The sequence below is a fragment of the Zootermopsis nevadensis genome, unplaced genomic scaffold (genome assembly GCF_977971745.1).
Source record: "Zootermopsis nevadensis isolate Lab colony 2312 unplaced genomic scaffold, Znev_1.0 Znev_ptg000015l, whole genome shotgun sequence".
NCBI lineage: Eukaryota > Metazoa > Arthropoda > Insecta > Blattodea > Termopsidae > Zootermopsis > Zootermopsis nevadensis.
In genome coordinates, this window is record NW_028259147.1 from 5,179,207 (window position 1) to 5,197,433 (window position 18,227).

At 38.4% G+C, this 18,227-nt stretch overlaps 1 protein-coding gene and 1 long non-coding RNA gene across 15 annotated transcripts in view; one reads left to right on the plus strand and one right to left on the minus strand.

The window, feature by feature from the left end:
- Positions 1-3,483, minus strand: part of LOC110839388 (uncharacterized) — a 57,775-nt gene extending 54,292 nt beyond the window's left edge. The window contains exon 1 of one of the 2 annotated variants that reach the window (XR_015535238.1): positions 3,126-3,483. This is a non-coding gene — a long non-coding RNA (uncharacterized LOC110839388). The remainder of the gene's footprint in view (positions 1-3,125) is intronic. The other variant, XR_015535237.1, reaches the window with a different exon arrangement.
- Positions 1-18,227, plus strand: part of dati (zinc finger protein datilografo) — a 592,807-nt gene that overhangs the window by 441,425 nt on the left and 133,155 nt on the right. For 9 of the 13 annotated variants that reach the window (XM_087349105.1, XM_087349106.1, XM_087349107.1 and 6 more), the window contains one exon: positions 5,631-5,717. The exons of 2 other annotated variants lie outside the window; for them this stretch is intronic. In XM_087349105.1, coding sequence (XP_087205231.1) covers positions 5,631-5,717 — 87 coding nt within the window. The remainder of the gene's footprint in view (positions 1-5,630; positions 5,718-18,227) is intronic. 2 more of the 13 variants (XM_087349115.1, XM_087349116.1) reach the window with 1 other exon arrangement.

Consider the following 18,227-nt stretch of genomic DNA (forward strand, 5'->3'; position numbering starts at 1 on the left):
CGCGCCTGAATAATTTTGATCAACTGGTGTGAGCAACGGCCTAGCAGCAAGGATGACGTATTAACGCGGGATTTGCTTCTGAATCTATTTTTGTACCGTACGATGTAGTCGGAATTTCGTCTTAAATGGTATATTCTGTACGTCGTCATTTCAGGAACGAATTCTAAATGTAAATCGATCACCTGCTCGTATGTCCATGAAATACGTAATTATAGTTAAGAAAACACTTTAATTGCTACAACTTGTTTTCCAGTCGTCCTTCTGTGTACTACTTGTTTACTGAAGAATGTAAAAAAAACGTGTTTAAACGTGTCGATTGTGGTATTCTGAGTTTTTAGCGTCACCTTGTCTTGTAGGTGGTTACCAACGTTTCGACGTGTTGTGTAACCTTCATATTTAGGATAGACTTCCAACCAGAGGATTGTGGCGATAGGTAATTTCTGGCGTCTCGGAGGACGTCTCCTGACCGTCACAACACAGAATACTGGAGTTTACTGACATTACGAGGTGCGATCGAAAGGTTTCCAGACTGCGCGTATAAAAACCCGTACACTTAACTCAGGTATTAAATTCATCCATCACCCTCGAAGTAGTTCCCCTGGGTGTGAACACAACGATCCCAGCGCCGCTGCCAAGCCTGGAAGCATCCCTGGAAATCTTTCTTTGTCAGCCTGTCAAGCACCATCTGCGATTCTGCCTGAATCTCTTCTATCGTCTCAAATCTCCTTCCCTTTAGCTGAATTTTCATCTTTGGGAAGAGGAAGAAGTCACACGGAGCTTAGAAAGGAAGTTGGGGTCGGTTCTTGCAAGATCTTTGAGCTCCTGACAAACGAGATGTCGATTGTGTTTCTGGTCTTCAGACAGGATGCGTCGCATGTGGAGTTCTTCCTTTAGAATCAGCTGACAGGTCCCATAGCGTATCCCAACAATGTCGCACAAGTCGTTGATGGTACGACGTCGATCTTCGTGAATGGCCTGCCGAATCTTCGTAACATTTTCGGGCGTTGTGCTCGAAGATGGTCGTCCAGAACGCTCGTCATCATCGACAGAGGTTCGGCCATTTTTAAAACGTGAATGCCACACAAAAGTTTGTGCACGACCCATTGCGGACTCCCCAAATGCTTGCTTTAGCATTTAATAGGTTTCCGTAGCCGTTTTGGCGAGTCTTTGGTAAAATTTGATGCACACGCCATTCCGAAATCGCAGGAGGGTCGGTGTAATGCACTACCAAAACGCCCGTAACTAAGAAACAAATGGTAATTCGATGATGCCGGCTGGCACACTGATTCACTATGAATGTAGGCCGCACCCCCTAGCGGCAGAAGCTCGTGCTACATCCGGTTCGCCCTCTATTGACACAGTCTTGAAACTTTCCGATCGCACCTCGTATGTCCACCATCTAAAATGCTGTACTGTGTCTATGCCAAGAATTCTTAACCTTTCGTGGACGTAGAGCTTTGTTTACACTTGCTTACAGACTCGCGAGGTTAGGTTAGGTTATGAGGTAAATGTGTTGAAACTTGATTGCAGTTATAGGATTTGATACTTTCGCGGCGAGTACAATCAATAAAATCTTCTCGGGCAATCAGCCGCGTCAACTGGTTACCGTAGTAAACCGACGTTTCGGGAACCAACTCTGATTGCCCGAGAACATTTTATTGATTGATTGCAGTTCATCAAAAATGCTATCATACCAACTTTATTTTGCACATAAGTCCACCTATTATCCCACGCAGTAATTTTCTTCAACAACACCAGCCGTTACTCAAATACCGTATTTGACGCCATCTTTGATTAAGCGATCTGTATGTCTGTTGCTATTACGCAATGTAACATTGCACGTGTTCATCAACAAATCTCGTCCTAGTTGTTTGTTTAGCGTTCCTCTGGTATGACTACAGTGTAGATCAGAATTACAAATATTAGTGTCGAAAGTTGAGTCTTTAATTTAAAATTTATCCAAGACGCATTCGTCCTTAACAGCTGAAGCTTGTGTGGGGACGGACGAGCGGGGGTGTTGAAGCAGAAACAAAATTGCATGAACGTTGTTCGTGAGTGATTGTGCATTTGACTTAGCTTACTCAAGGAATTTCAAGTTGTCCTAGAACTAGTCTTATGTAATTTATTGCTCATGGACCAAAACAAAAGAAGGAAAAAGAAGCAACTTGTGTTTTCCAGTTATCCTTCAGTTTTTTTCTGTCTGTGTATTCACACAGGCCGGCAAGAATTATGAATCTAATTATACAACTTCGTGATTTGCTTTTGTTCATTATCTTCCTCTTATTGATTATCTCTATCTGAAACTGTCTATGAGACATGCCATGAACACTTTAACTCTTAAGTCACTCTCATATTTAACGTTCAAAATTGTTTTAACAAAAATTGCAAATGATTTTATGGTCTGCCTCGTTATCAGTTTATATGTGCAATGGTTCTTTTCGTAGTCACCGTCAAAACGAAAAGTACAGAAAGATATCGCAAGGCCAGTGTCTTGGTATTTTACGCTAAATGAGAAAAATTGTTAAGAAATATTGCATTTATTTTATATTATTTATACCACAATATATTTAATGACCTTTAAGTAAATGATGATAGGACTGCCTTCACCTCAGAAGTTCACTCTGTTTCTAACTTGCACTGTTGATGTGCAGGGATTAGGCCTGAAATGTAAGAATGTGGAGTGGCAAGATGTTCAAACCCAGTTTCATGAAAATCCTTCAGTCGCATTGGAGAACAAACATACACACATGCACACGAGACGACATATGCTTAGAATAATGCCTAAACTATTGAATTATAATTGAATTATTTTTGGAATGTCCAAATTTATGCTTATTATTTTATTGACGAGTTAAATAAACTGTTGTTGGATCAGTAAATGTAACCAATTAAAGTAAACTTAATAATAATTAGTTTTATCGGTATAGTACGTTCGCAGTGACTTGAAAGATCTTCGTAATGAAACACTTTTACCACCTACAACTGAAAATACGTTTGATTTTAAAATCGGACAAGAACATTATCTCTTTACATACATTTACATAACTTATTATTTTTTGTTACTTTTTCTATAATTTCTTCAGCACACATACTGTGAAGAAAGATTTGTAAATACCATAACTTACATTATGAAGTTTCATGTTTAATGTTGTCTTCAAGACGTCTTTATCACGGTACTCTGCTCTGCGTGTGGCATCAAGTTATAATACGTCACGTAACGATGCCAACTTCGGTCCCCGTTTTGAAAGTCAATTTTGTTTGTAACAGGAGTCGAATTCAGGAGCGTCTACACGCGGTGACGAGGAAGTAGCGAACTGAACTCGATGGAAGGCAGAGTCAACGACTTTTCCTTCTGGGAAATAAAAATCCGTCTCTCATTTTTAAGACGCAGTGTAGATACTTCAATGACATGTTACAGAACGCAACAGTTTGTCAGTCGAGGCAGGTCAAGGAGCTAGTGACTGTGATAACGATAAGCAAAGAGCAAACATGAGGCCCACACAGGGAACTGTCTGTCCCGTTAAGACACACGTCCTAATGCGCTCGACGTAGACTGCGTCCTTTATATGCACACGAAATAAAGTACAAGGCTTTTCGATAAGACGAAATGCGTCTGGAAGAAAACAGGGACCGTCACAGAACGAATGACAAAGAATGAAAAAAAGCAAGGATAAAACGAGGAGAAAGAATAAATGAGAGGTGAAGAGATAAGGAGAAAATACAAGGGGGGAGGGCAAGAAATAAGTCAAAAAGAAAACAAATGAGGAAGAAGGAAAGGAATGGATAAATAAGGCAAGAAAACAGAGAAAGAAGAAATTATGAGATAAATAAATATGGAGAGGAAGGTAAAGATGATAGAGAAGAATACAAAATAATTGTATTTCTTTTGTGGCTTGTTTCATGACGCTTTTAAATTTGTGAATTACACAAATATTCCGTTGGAAGGTAAGAGAACTGGGAATGGTTTTGAATGAACCGTCGTAGACTTTAAATTATAATAACACGCGGTGCCTGAAAGAACTGATGCAGTCCACCGGAAGTACTCAGTTCTTAGAGTCGATCTCTGCACCCAAATTCGACCTTTGAATTTCCGCAGTAAGTAGCACGAGTGCCGATTGCGGCAAGCACTACCAAGTTCAATATGTCAACGATGAAATGCGATAAATATGTTGTGTAATATAGTCTTTATGGAGTTGTTTTTTTTTTAAAATAAATGTTAATCATATGATGTAAGTTACAGCTAATCACGCGCGATCTGTGCTCCTGACATAATTGTCTGTCCCTTAACCGTAATATATTTAGCAAGAAACTTACATTTTGTGCGTAATATGAGTTCCGGATAGAACTTCTTATTACTTATTGAAATGCTTCAATCTGTACAGCTATACAGATATATATATATATATATGCTAATATGGTGATCGGTGTAGAATTAAATGTGTGGCAATTTAATAATTAGAAAATATATCAAGGTTCGTTATGTGGGAAGACAGGTCCATATGAACAGGATCCTTCCATCCTTTTCTCGGACTGGGACCTGTTCATACACGTTCTTGGCAGATGATCCAGAAGTGGTTTGCCATTGCCTTCTTCTGTGTGTGAATGGAGTAATTGTTGGGATGCCACGGAGAAACCGGGGAAGCCCCCGGAGGAAAACTCCGAGTTGCCTAGACCACGGCCTTGCCCAACACAAGTTATAATCGAACCCGAGACCCCAGGATTACAAGGCCAGCGTTCTAACCGTTAGACCACCTTGGCTAACATATTAGCGGAATATTAAATACGGGTATACTGGATACAGTGTAGTTTAAAGTACTTTGTCATCCCTTCTGCTATTTAAAATTATTGGAGATTAAAATGTACAAAAGAATTTCCTGTTCTGTGTGGGTGTCAAACTTGGTCTTTTGCGTTAAGGGAAATAAAAGACTGAACGTATTTGAAGCAGAATGCTCAGGAAAATATTCGGATTTGAGGAGGATGGAAATAATAATAGAGCTCAAATATTTGAAACATTGTTATGAATGTAACGAAAGATTTTGTTGATGTATTATCGCGATATTTTCCTCTAATATAGCTTGATTGTATTGAAACCGCTTTGCGTGTCGTGCCGATCGTTAGACCGAAAGGAAGACAATTACGAAGAATGTTTGCTTATATCTGACGAATTTAGAAAACAATGAATGGATCGTGCATTTACATGTTAGCTAATCAGGAATTACTCTTCTTAATGTAGTTTAATATTTATAGTAGTATTTTTCTAACTATATAGTTGACATTAAAAATAACAGGTCTGTTTATACAGAATGTTCCAAAAAGATGTATACACAGCAGCAAACAGTGGCCATTTTGAACACCTGCACTATATTAGCCAATTCGCTATGTCCCAATGTTGCCTTATGTAATTAATTTAGTTTGCTGAAATGTATTTATTATTATCATTGAATTTGTGTATACATCTTTTTGAGACAGCATGGTATTTCTTATTGAAATGTTTCTTTTTAGGTAATTTGTAATCGAAAGGACTTAAATCTGGGTTTTCGGTTTGCTGTTACTGTAAATCTTCTGGTGTAAACTAACTCTTATTATGCCTCTTGTTCCCTTCTGCTGCTCTGTGCTTTGGACTGGATCAGTCGCGTTCAAATTCCACAATAAGCGACAGAACGCTTGAAGAATGCTGGTCCACGCTTCAACGAGTGAGTTGGCATCTCTTCCGTTGTGTATAGTATTCTTCCATTACTTATTATTATTAATATTAATATTATACAATAAGAATTGCGGGGTAATTGTATCAATAAGAATTGTCGTGTGTGTTGTTATGCAATTGGTGTCACTAGCCTCTAGCTGCATGTATGTTTTTTTCTCTTATTTTGTATTTATGTAAACGATATTACACTGTGATGCAGCTAGGTACGTTGAGGATGTATGAAAACAAATTATCGAGTTAGATAATTAGTTGTATTAAAATTGATTAACACGAGAACAGATAAAATTACGTGACGTAAAGTTTCAGGGTTTGTATTATTCACCCATGACTGTAATTAATTCATTTGGGATAACATTTACGGGGTGTGTTTCTTGCGTGGAGGAAACGAGAAGTGGCATACAATTTTGGTAGGAAATTATCGAGGGGAAAAGACTACTCGGAGATCAAGACGTAGATGTGGGATTCAGATAAATGAGATGTGAGATGTTGACCAGGTAAGCAGTTAGCTATGAAAGCGTGTAGGTGTCGTGGATGTTGAGTTCCACGCATTTTTATGAACAACATATAATATCTAAAGACACTACTTCATTTTGTTTCTTAAATGTCCTTTTCTTTACAGGTGATGTAGCTAGTTTTTTATAGAATCTTATAATTTAAGGTGGCAAGATTCTTAATTCAATGATTCTGCTACGTAGTGTCAAAGTAGTGTTCAGTACTGCTATTTTTCGTAGTGTTTATTACAGGGAAGTTAAAAGGTAGTTAGTCTAATTAGCCTTTTTCTATTGAAAATTTGGTATAGTATTTTTAGTCCTACTTGGAGCCGAGATTCAAAGGTAAGATTAATGGCTTACACATGGTTTATTGTAATGTTCTCAATGTATTGTAGACGTTCTGTGCGTGTTCGTTGTATTGTTGTAACTGTAGTGTAGTTTATATTTTGCTCAATTTCGTGTAAGTCATAGACAGCTTCTCAGACGATTCGGTTAATATTGAAAGTCTAGACAGACATACTATAAAATTACGGCCAAAGTGTTTGATTAACCCTCTCGTTGTCTGTTCCTTAGTAAACGGTATTCTCACCCAGATCGATTTTGCTCACCTTACCTAAAAACGTAAGAGTATGATTTACCACAACACACACAGTCACAATCACAAGGAAAATATTTGAGTTTCTCATAGGCTACGGGGGAAACATTTGTTGGCGAAAATTCAGATTTCAGTTAATTTTCTCTGACGTTGGTAATCCTTAAAATGTTATTTAAATTTGGTTGTAAAAATCCAAGGCAAAATTGGAAAAGAGTTTTGTGAAATTTGATCGACTTTTGTTACTGTATTTCATGGTATAATTCCTCCAGCGTATATAAATGATTATTTTATGGTTAGGTTAGGTAGTTGGGATTCTCAGTTTTTCTGCAACGTTGGTTGTAGATTTCTTCTGTTTTTGGTCTAGAATTTTTTATCTTCAAGTTATTCTAACATATTTGTGCAATTATGTGAATAACGTATTATAATATCCAAAACACGACAGATGACGTTAGTTCGTCAGATAAGTTAATACAGGTAAAAATATATTTCGGTTTTATTTCATTTGAATATTTAACCATTATAATGAATCTGTTTTAAACTCATTGAAAATAATTGATATTTTTTGTGAACGCGTATCGAAGACCTTGGGACGTTTGGAGTTGCATTTACCACCTGTTTTTAGCTTTGCATTATTCAATCAGTAGATAATTAGGACAATAGCCTGCAACTTTCTCTACTAACGCAGCTTTCTCTGAATTGTAAACAAACATGTATAATGAGACATGCACCAGTACGGAAATGTCATCACTCTTTAGCACAACTAAATCTTAGATCTGTGGTATCGACCGAGCCACTGGATTAACCCTGACGACTCATTGACTGTGTGGTGCAGTGTAACCTTGATCTTACCTGTCCGAATAGGCGTACATTTTAAGTTTGGAAAGAGTCTTACTGGTTTAACCTTCAGATGTCATACTTAATTCGATGGCGGTGTTGTGTTGTTCCTGTTTTAGCGCTAAGACTTTTCTTAAAAATTTGGTTAACAGACTCAACTTTTTAAGGGGAATGTAGATTATTTTCTTGCAAGTACGAACCGAATTTTTAAATACGTTATTATTATTATTATTATTATTATTTTCACGGCGATATTTTGAGTTAGCTCCGTGTAACATTCTGGCTGAGATTAAAGTTTCGAAGGAATATACTGCCTCCATATTCAGGGCGGAAAATGTAGACGCTTTATTACTCTGAAACGTTCCTTTATGCGCAAGACCTAGAATAACCCCAACTATATTTCTTATTTGTTATACAGATAAAATCGGACTTTCAACGTTTAATTGCAGAATTTAATAAATGTATTCCAGAATAGCTGGTGAGTATAATTGATATGTGTTTATTGGCTTTAAAATATGTAATTAGCCTGAATGTAGTGCTGCATTTTGGATGTAAAGCATGGTTAATTATCTAATATTGTCACGCAAGTTAATTAATTACAATATGTAGCATGCATTCATGTAACAGGTAAGTGGAAGATATTTTAGAATCTTTATACTGTAAAGAATATACCTATATTCATTTTGCCAGCCTCTTTTTGCAGTCGGAGAGTTTTTTTTATAGAGCCCGGAAGCTTTGACGATCACCGGATTATCTGCCCGAGAGAAAAAGTTCCGTTGATGGAGAAACGCGGTCGGTGCGAGGGGGAGGGTATGAGAAGGGTTTGGGGAAATGCAAACACAGGTTTAAAGTCCGGTTTTCATCTTCGATGGACATAAAAAAGAAGAACTTGGTGGGATTATGACTTAACACCAAAAAATGTGGCTTTCAACATGATTTAAATATGAACGTTTTACAAAGGGAATTTATCAACCTTGAAAACTGCGTGTCATGTAACCCAAAATTGGGCTGACAGCTTAGATAGAATTTTTGATATTTTCTCTGGTCTTACTTAAATTGAACTTACCTGCTACTTTAAGGGGAAATACTTGGTCATTCATAGGAGGGATAATGTTTATTTTGCTTTATTTAGCAACTGGTCATCAACTGCTTAGATTACTTAGCTTGGAATAACGGAACCACTACGTATTCAGAAAGAAATAGTCTTGCCATATTTCACGAAACAATTTTTTTTGGAAGAGACTGAGGAAAGCAACGAAAAACATATGGATAGCCGATTTCCTGTCAGAGATTCAAATGTACTTACTTTCGAATAGCGCACAGGAATGCTAACCACTGTATTGTCGTGTTCAATAGAAGAGACGTAATCTATATTTGGCGTCGTAGGTATTAGAATTAGTTATATGTAACGGGCTACACAAAGTATAGAAATATGTGTAATTTAAATATTGATTTAACAATAAGACAAGGCAGGACCACTCTAAAAACTAAACGATTCTGAAAGGCTGTAACTACTTTGGCATTGTTTAATGATTATGTCGTTGCAATTCTATCAATTCATTTTCATTCCCTTCCAATGCTGGGTTCAAATGAAAGGGTAATTGTTTCCAGGGGTCTGTCCAGAAGGTTTTGTGGTAAAGTCTAACTTTTTCTGACGGATTCCACTTTGTTTCTATCTGAATAGGGTGGCACAGCCAGTATCCAAATTGTCGTCCATGTCTGTTAGACAGTGGTGAATACCTGAAGGAATTACTCTCACGATAGAACGAAGTTGTTACGCTGTGTAGTCTGGTCGATGCTAACCAACGTTTCAGAGGTCATACTGCCTCCGTCATCAGAGTATGAAGATTTCTGTCTTCTGGGTTGTTGCGCTGTGTAGTCTGGTCGATGTTAACCAACGTTTCAGAGGTCATACTGCCTCCATCATCAGGGCGATGAGTATGAAGATTTCTGTCTTCTGGTTTGTTGCGCTGTGTAGTCTGGTCGATGCTAACCAACGTTTCAGAGGTCATACTGCCTCCGTCATCAGAGTATGAAGATTTCTGTCTTCTGGGTTGTTGCGCTGTGTAGTCTGGTCGATGTTAACCAACGTTTCAGAGGTCATACTGCCTCCATCATCAGGGCGATGAGTATGAAGATTTCTGTCTTCTGGTTTGTTGCGCTGTGTAGTCTGGTCGATGCTAACCAACGTTTCAGAGGTCATACTGCCTCCGTCATCAGGGCGATGAGTATGAAGATTTCCGTCTTCTGGGTTGTTGCGCTGTGTAGTCTGGTCGATGTTAACCAACGTTTCAGAGGTCATACTGCCTCCGTCATCAGAGTATGAAGATTTCTGTCTTCTGGGTTGTTGCGCTGTGTAGTCTGGTCGATGTTAACCAACGTTTCAGAGGTCATACTGCCTCCATCATCAGGGCGATGAGTATGAAGATTTCTGTCTTCTGGTTTGTTGCGCTGTGTAGTCTGGTCGATGCTAACCAACGTTTCAGAGGTCATACTGCCTCCGTCATCAGGGCGATGAGTATGAAGATTTCCGTCTTCTGGGTTGTTGCGCTGTGTAGTCTGGTCGATGTTAACCAACGTTTCAGAGGTCATACTGCCTCCGTCATCAGAGTATGAAGATTTCTGTCTTCTGGGTTGTTGCGCTGTGTAGTCTGGTCGATGTTAACCAACGTTTCAGAGGTCATACTGCCTCCGTCATCAGAGTATGAAGATTTCTGTCTTCTGGGTTGTTGCGCTGTGTAGTCTGGTCGATGTTAACCAACGTTTCAGAGGTCATACTGCCTCCATCATCAGGGCGATGAGTATGAAGATTTCTGTCTTCTGGTTTGTTGCGCTGTGTAGTCTGGTCGATGCTAACCAACGTTTCAGAGGTCATACTGCCTCCGTCATCAGGGCGATGAGTATGAAGATTTCCGTCTTCTGGGTTGTTGCGCTGTGTAGTCTGGTCGATGTTAACCAACGTTTCAGAGGTCATACTGCCTCCGTCATCAGGGCGGTGGTAAACATCGACCAGACTACACAGCGCAACAACCCAGAAGACAGAAATCTTTATGTTCTTTTTTATGTTCAGTACAAACCAAACATAAACCAACAAAGAATCATGGATGCCTGCTGGACCAATCTTAACTGCCTTGTACACTGCGGGGCGCTAAAGAAAAAAGGCCTTAATCCCACGCCGTGAATCGGACGCCACAAAACGTCAGTTTAGTGACTGAAGTGTGCCGACCGGCACTTGAAAGAAGCGAGAGTTGTTTGCCCGGACTTAACGGTGCTTCAAGATCCTTTATTATTTGCGGTTTGGAGTGTCCTGGAAGCCTGGAAGCTGGAGGGGAAATTATTTTTTGGCACTTCTCCCCCCTCGTCAATTCCACCCACTTTACTACAACAGCCAATGGCCAACTTGGGATGGAGTAGCCCCGTCTTTTTTTCAATAGACTCACTCAGGAAATTGGCGAATGAGGTGTCAGATTTTTTTCTGGCTTTGAAGTAATTTGTTTAAAGCATAACAGACTCAAGTGAGACTATAGGTTCTGACGCCGGAGCGGAGGTGTTGTTGGCTCTGTCTGGCCCGGAAGAAAAGAAAACAGATTTTTATTAGGACCCATAGCCCTGATGATGGAGACAATAATCACCACTGAAACGTCGATAAACATCTGGTGCAGTAACCCAGAAGACAAGTCATGTCCATAACATACTTGTTGATGCTCTGTAAATGTTTTGGTTTTCCTGTGTCTTGTCTGCAAAGTATCACCTTGTAACTAACTAATTCATGTCACAGTATTTTCATTCGACAAATTAAATGTTACTTATTCAACTGGTTAAGAAACTTCCTGCTTTATGGAACCTAAAGGTTCGTTACAGTATTCAAAAAAGTGCACCATTGCACCGTGTATTTTGCTTGTTGAGTCTGTTTCATTTCACACTTTATTTATTAGTTACCCCTCCTTGAATCTTTCTCTGGGTCTCCCAAATTTTCTTATCTCTCTTAACACACAAAATTGTATACATCCCCAACTTATGGTATAGCCTTTGCGTGAGATCATTCAGGAGACCACGATATTTTTAAGATACTGCATTCTAGCGACAGCTAAATTCTATTCTACATGTCCTTCCCATCTCTTTATCTAGTCGCTGTAAGAACACTGTGTAATCAGGACACAGTATGAACTTTCTCATAAAGCTTTAGTAGTGTTCTCCAGTCGTCTGTTAATTTATTCATCGGAATATTCTCAACATTTTGTTCTTAAAAACATCCAACTTGCTTTCCTCAGTCGGCAGAGTTTGATTATAAGTTTTATACTCATAAGATTTGCTTCAAGAAGCTTAATTTCTTTTGTTTATAATATTTGCTTTAGTTTTTGATCGTGTAACAAGCTTATAAATATTTCTTGGGTTTGAATCAGCAGTTTGTTATTTATGACGGAAGTTTAACATTCTACTACAGGAAACACTGTGGTCATCATATCGGTTACTGACTTAAGCTTGATTTTCACCAAACTATTAGAAGTAAGATATTCCTATGAACTGAAACTGAAGTAAGCCAATTTTCTTTATCTTCGACAATATTTATTAAGAAATTACAAATTACCATAGTCATCATCATCATCATCATCAAACAGTCAAGACGTTACGTCATATTGACCCGTTCTGGCCTCGTAGTCCAAAGGTCTCTTCTGCGGTCTTCCAGGGTTTTTTTTGTCCACGTGGAGTGCAGTTTTTTTTAATAGTTTACGAAGTCTATCTCTCTGCATTCTGTTAACATGTTCAAGCCAATTATTTTTATATTTCAAAATTTTGTCTAAAATGGGTTACAGTCAACAGTATGTAACACAGTTTTACTAAGGCAGCAGACGAGATTAAAATCGCGGATCCTTTTCCAAAACGTTCGTAATAAGCAAATAAATGAGTCTGGAATAACAAGTAATACATTTTTTTGGCTTGAGTACAGTGATCACGGACCGGGTGTGGCCCGCGGGCCCCAAATTTTACCAGACTGGACTAAAGAATGGAGTTTTGTAGCTTGTGAGACTGGTTGTTCCTGTAAAAAATGATCAGCGTGAATACCGTAAGAGTATGTTAATATTCCGGATAGCCATACACCACTTATGTTCTCATGATGCTTGACTGTTTTTACCGGCAGAGAGGGTGCAGGGTGTCAACGCGATTTCTCTTGTCCTCCTTCCCTTCTGCTTACACTTATTACAGCAGATGGACACCCATTTTTCTCATTGACGTACGACTTATTTCTTCCTCTGCAAGAACGAGCAAGTATGTTGGGACCAAAAGTGGCCTAACCAACAACACGTTGAATCTTAGTTTTATATACTAATTATGCGAAGATGGTTGTCTACAACCCAGAAGATAGCCATCTTCGTACTCACCGCCGTGAGAAAATCAAATACTTATCAATCAGGTGACGTAGGTTTGCGGGCCCTTTGCCCGAAATATTTAAAACGGTTATTATGAAGTGAGGAGGTTTATTGTTTCTTATCTCACATATCTGTTTATTGCTTGCAACTACGTGAAATTTAACTTAAACTTCTGCACGCGCCTTAAGCAAACTTCATACCCAATGTAAACAATATGATCCTTAAACGTCAAAAGATATGAAATTTAAGGCCCTTCAAGAAACAAGCAATTATTCCTATTTATCATTAATCCACTTTCTAAAACAAAAGACTGTGACGTCATATAGACAAATTTCTATTTCTTGCCACTGTACACTTACGTGGTGATTGATTTATGCCTTAAACCGTGGCCTATATATTTGCCTACCAATGAAACAGCAGTTGTTTTGTATTAAAATATCATATTGTCTCATAGCAACCAGAGTAATGGAGGTACAGACTGTAAGGAATCTCTGAGACGTAATAATTAAAATTTTTTGAAAAGAATTCAGGTTAAAAACGTAAGCATACAGGTTGGGATAACTGGACGATGAGAACAGTTATATATATAAAATATATCTAGAATTGAAAAGGTCCTCTGTTACTTCTTAAATTTTAAATAATTAAATCTAATTAATTTTAAATTTAATAATTAAAATGTTTATGCGTTACATATTCTGACTTTTAAATATTTAATTTGTCTGTACCTTGAACCCTAAATTGTTAATTAGGCATTAAATATTATTGTTATAGCCCAAATATTAATTGTTTGGAACTTAATTTTCTTTTATCATTTGATAGTTAGTAAATTGTTCAAATATTTCTTTTGGCATGGGAGACGGAAATTCACCTTCATGCTCACAGAAACCTTTGTCACCAATAGAATGCCATAGAGTGCCATAGGCCAATCCGTTCTGGTCATTAGTTATCGAACAATCTTTGTTTGCTGAGACTGCGTGAAGATACGAAATCTGAATAGGTATACAGACTTACAAAGACTTATACTACACGTGTCGAGTCTCCTCCATTACTTTACTGTCATTTCGCTGTCGCTACAACGAAACTTCCAATAATCTTTGTATCCTTATACCAGCATTAGTTATCTCATATGTCACTAATGCACGCGTCTAACACAATTGTCACTTGAAGCACATCTAAATGGCTTCGCCGAGTTTTTATGTTTCGTTTGCTTTTATGCTCCTCTCCTCATGTGCCATAACATAACGTGTCAGGATCAGAAGGGTGTGAATTGAACTGAAAGAAAGTTCTGGGGGGTGGGAGTGGGGGTGTTGAAAGCTGGTCCATGTTAAAGATGGAGTCACTCTGTCCATGCTTTCATCAGCAGAAATTTAGCGCATCAGCACAGGGTTTATTAAGTTGGGTTCAAATCCCGTTTCAGAATATGTGGGTTGGTAACAGAACAGATGGTGTTCTGACATAAATTAATTCTTTCCACGTTACGCACAAGATATCTCGATGTACGGCATAAAATGCTGTCCTCTATAGGCAGGCTGTTTGGTGTTGGAGACGATTAGTGACGTATAAAAAATTAAATTAAATTAAATTAGTCGTGGCTTTTCAACTACTTCATATAAATTAGGTCTTCGCTCGTATGCATCACCATAGTAATAATTTGTCCGTGTATTAAGAGTCAGAAGACGGTAAGACAATATTAAAATGGATATTAGAGGAATATATTATGGGGCTGTGAATTGGGTTTATCTCTTTCATAACAACTGACAATTATGTATAATATAGGTTTTCGGGAATCAGCCACGTAGAATGATGAGATTTATCCAACGCTTCGGCAAATATTAAATTTGCCATCTTCGGGGCAAATATGTAATGATTTAGCGTTTTCAGAAGTATTATATAGGGTACGTGTTGAGGTTGGTTTGATGGTATGCAAAATTTTGGTCGGGAAACTTCAAGACAGTGGGTGGAAAAATAATATTAAAATAGATCCTAAGGGTAAAGGGTGTGGTTAGGTTAATTTGGTTCAGGATTAAGTTTTGTGGCGGGCTCTTGTGAACAGCAATATCTGAATTCCAATCAGATTTTGCAAATTAGGAGAAAGAATACGTAATACAGATGGGAAATAAACCAAAATACATCCTGTGTATTGCACTTAGATCAATAAAAAGGAACATTCACGCAGTCAAAGTAGCGTGAAATATTTATGCTTATGAAAAAAATATTTATTTATAGATTATTTAACTATCCTCTTTGAGTAGCTCAGAATATGTGGCGTAAATGTGAGATATGCGTTCAAGAGTTGAGGTTATTTTTAAAATCTCTCACACACGTTTACGAAATGCAGGTAAAAAAAGGGTCAAGGCAACCAAGGAGCGCATCAGTACGACTCTTCTTCAAAGCAAAAGTGATGCAAGTACACTGGGAGGGTGTGCACTGAAGATGACGTTAACAATATTTGAACAAACGGTGGATAACTTTTAACATTTGACGGTGTTCGTCCCCAAATACCAAAGTTGTACACTCGACTCCAACGAAAAGCTAAGGATAATAGTTAATAAAGATTTCTGTATTCTGGGTTGTAGCGCTGTGTAGTCTGGTCGAGGTTTAACAACGTTTCAGAGGTCATACTGCCTCCATCATAAGGGCGATGAGTATGAAGATTTCTGTCTTCTGGGTTGTTGCGCTGTGTAGTCTGGTCGATGTTAACCAACGTTTCAGAGGTCATACTGCCTCCTTCATCAGGGCGATGAGTATGAAGATTTCTGTCTTCTGGGTTGTTGCGCTGTGTAGTCTGGTCGATGTTTAACAACGTTTCAGAGGTCATACTGCCTCCATCATCAGGGCGATGAGTATGAAGATTTCTGTCTTCTGGGTTGTTGCGCTGTGTAGTCTGGTCGATGTTAACCAACGTTTCAGAGGTCATACTGCCTCCATCATCAGGGTATGAAGATTTCTGTCTTCTGGGTTGTTGCGCTGTGTAGTCTGGTCGATGTTAACCAACGTTTCATAGGTCATACTGCCTCCGTCATCAGAGTATGAAGATTTGTCTTCTGGGTTGTTGCGCTGTGTAGTCTGGTCGATGTTAACCAACGTTTCAGAGGTCATACTGCCTCCGTCATCAGAGTATGAAGATTTCTGTCTTCTCTGTTGTTGCGCTGTGTAGTCAGGTCGATGTTAACCAACGTTTCAGAGGTCATACTGCCTCCGTCATCAGAGTATGAAGATTTCTGTCTTCTGGGTTGTTGCGCTGTGTAGTCAGGTAGATATTTACCAACGTGTCAGAGGTCATACTGCCTCCATCATCAGGGCGATGAGTATGAAGATTTCTGTCTTCTGGGTTGTTGCGCTGTGTAGTCTGGTCGATGTTAACCAACGTTTCATAGGTCATACTGCCTCCGTCATCAGAGTATGAAGATTTGTCTTCTGGGTTGTTGCGCTGTGTAGTCTGGTCGATGTTAACCAACGTTTCAGAGGTCATACTGCCTCCGTCATCAGAGTATGAAGATTTCTGTCTTCTGGGTTGTTGCGCTGTGTAGTCTGGTAGATGTTTACCAACTTTTCAGAGGCCATACTGCCTCCGTCATCAGGGCGATGACGGAGGCAGTGTGACCTCAGAAACGTTGGTAAATATCTACCAGACTGCACAGCGCAACGACCCAGAAGACAGAAATCTTCATACTCACCGCTGTGAAAACCTCAAATCATACATAAATAATTAATAAGTTTGTTAACAAACAGAAGCATTTCAAGGATTCGCAGACAACCAGCGCGATATCTAGAAATGCTTTTCGGACCATTCGGAAGTTTTATTTGTAGATACGGACGGCTGAGTGGGAATTTTACCACTACAATTATTTTGAAAACATTGAACACTTATTTACTTGCATGAAGTCTATATTCCTTTATGTCTTGGTGCTATGGCACAAGAATTAACAATTTTCGTAATTCATAAAAGTAATCTAAATATGTTTACGATCATAAAAGAAACTTCTAGTACACGGTTTTAAATATAGGGTTAAAAGTTGAAGAAGGAAAAGAAAATTGGGGTGGGGAGGTTGGATACCGAACCAAAGGCGGAAGGAGATTCAGGTTTGGCGTCACGCATATGCGCTCCTATCCGTGCATGATACAAAGAGGCTCCAGAACTGTGATATTTATACACTGAGTCGAGGCAATCCTAAACATTGCACATTGTGTATACGTACTAATTGGACTTCAAGGATGTCCATTTGTATGCACAAATGCATTGGAAAAATACTTGTAAACAAATACTGACAACGATTTCTACTCTAACCTGTAACGTATTATTTTTTTAAAACGTCCAATTTGAGTGAAAATTAGCACATGATTGGCTTATTTTCTAATATATTTACAATACGATGATGCACTTGCTTGTAAATCTTATTATTCAGAAGTAAAATTACCTTGAACAGTGACCTTCAAATTGTTATGTCCAAACATTTATTTTATAATCTTTGTAATTCCTTTGAGGGCATACAGATATTATCTCCTCTTTATCATGACCGACACGAATAAAATATTTTTAAAAGGAAAATTTACTTCGCGATAAAGTGACTAATTACATGTCAGCATATTTTTAAAATTTAATCTAATTTTTGTGAGACTGATTATCGTCCTGATGATGGAGGTACTAAAAACCTCTGAAACGTCGGTAAATTTCTTCCAGACTACACGGCGCAACATCCCATAAGACAAACGTCACCATTAGAACCTGATACCTCACCAACTTGACGATGTCGTCTTTTGTTGATAAGAACTTTAAGTCATTTCGCGTAACGCACACACATTCAAACCAAAGACGTTGTGATTTGCAAACTACGATTTCTTTCTGGCTTCGTTTCGATTATCTGTCAACATTAAGAGAGCATTAATATGTGTGGGCGACGGTGAGTGGGCACAGGGGGAGGAAGTTAGCGAGGGTTAACAGAACGAGAAAAGTTATATTTAACCTGCATTTTAATTTGAAAATATGTTCTTTTAATGACTTGCTTTATTTCTCTCATCGTAGTGACCCACTTTTATGATCTTCAGTTCTTCATGTTTTCTTTATGCATTTTCTTATTCTTGTCTGTACCTGTCCCATTATTTCTCATTCTTTGTCTTAAATAGACCTACTTTTGCGACTTTATTCTCTGTTTTCTTAATTTTTGTCTTTTTCGTCAGTTTTTGTGTTTAATTTCTTAATGGCGATTCTCGCTATGTTCTTTACACTGAGTTCA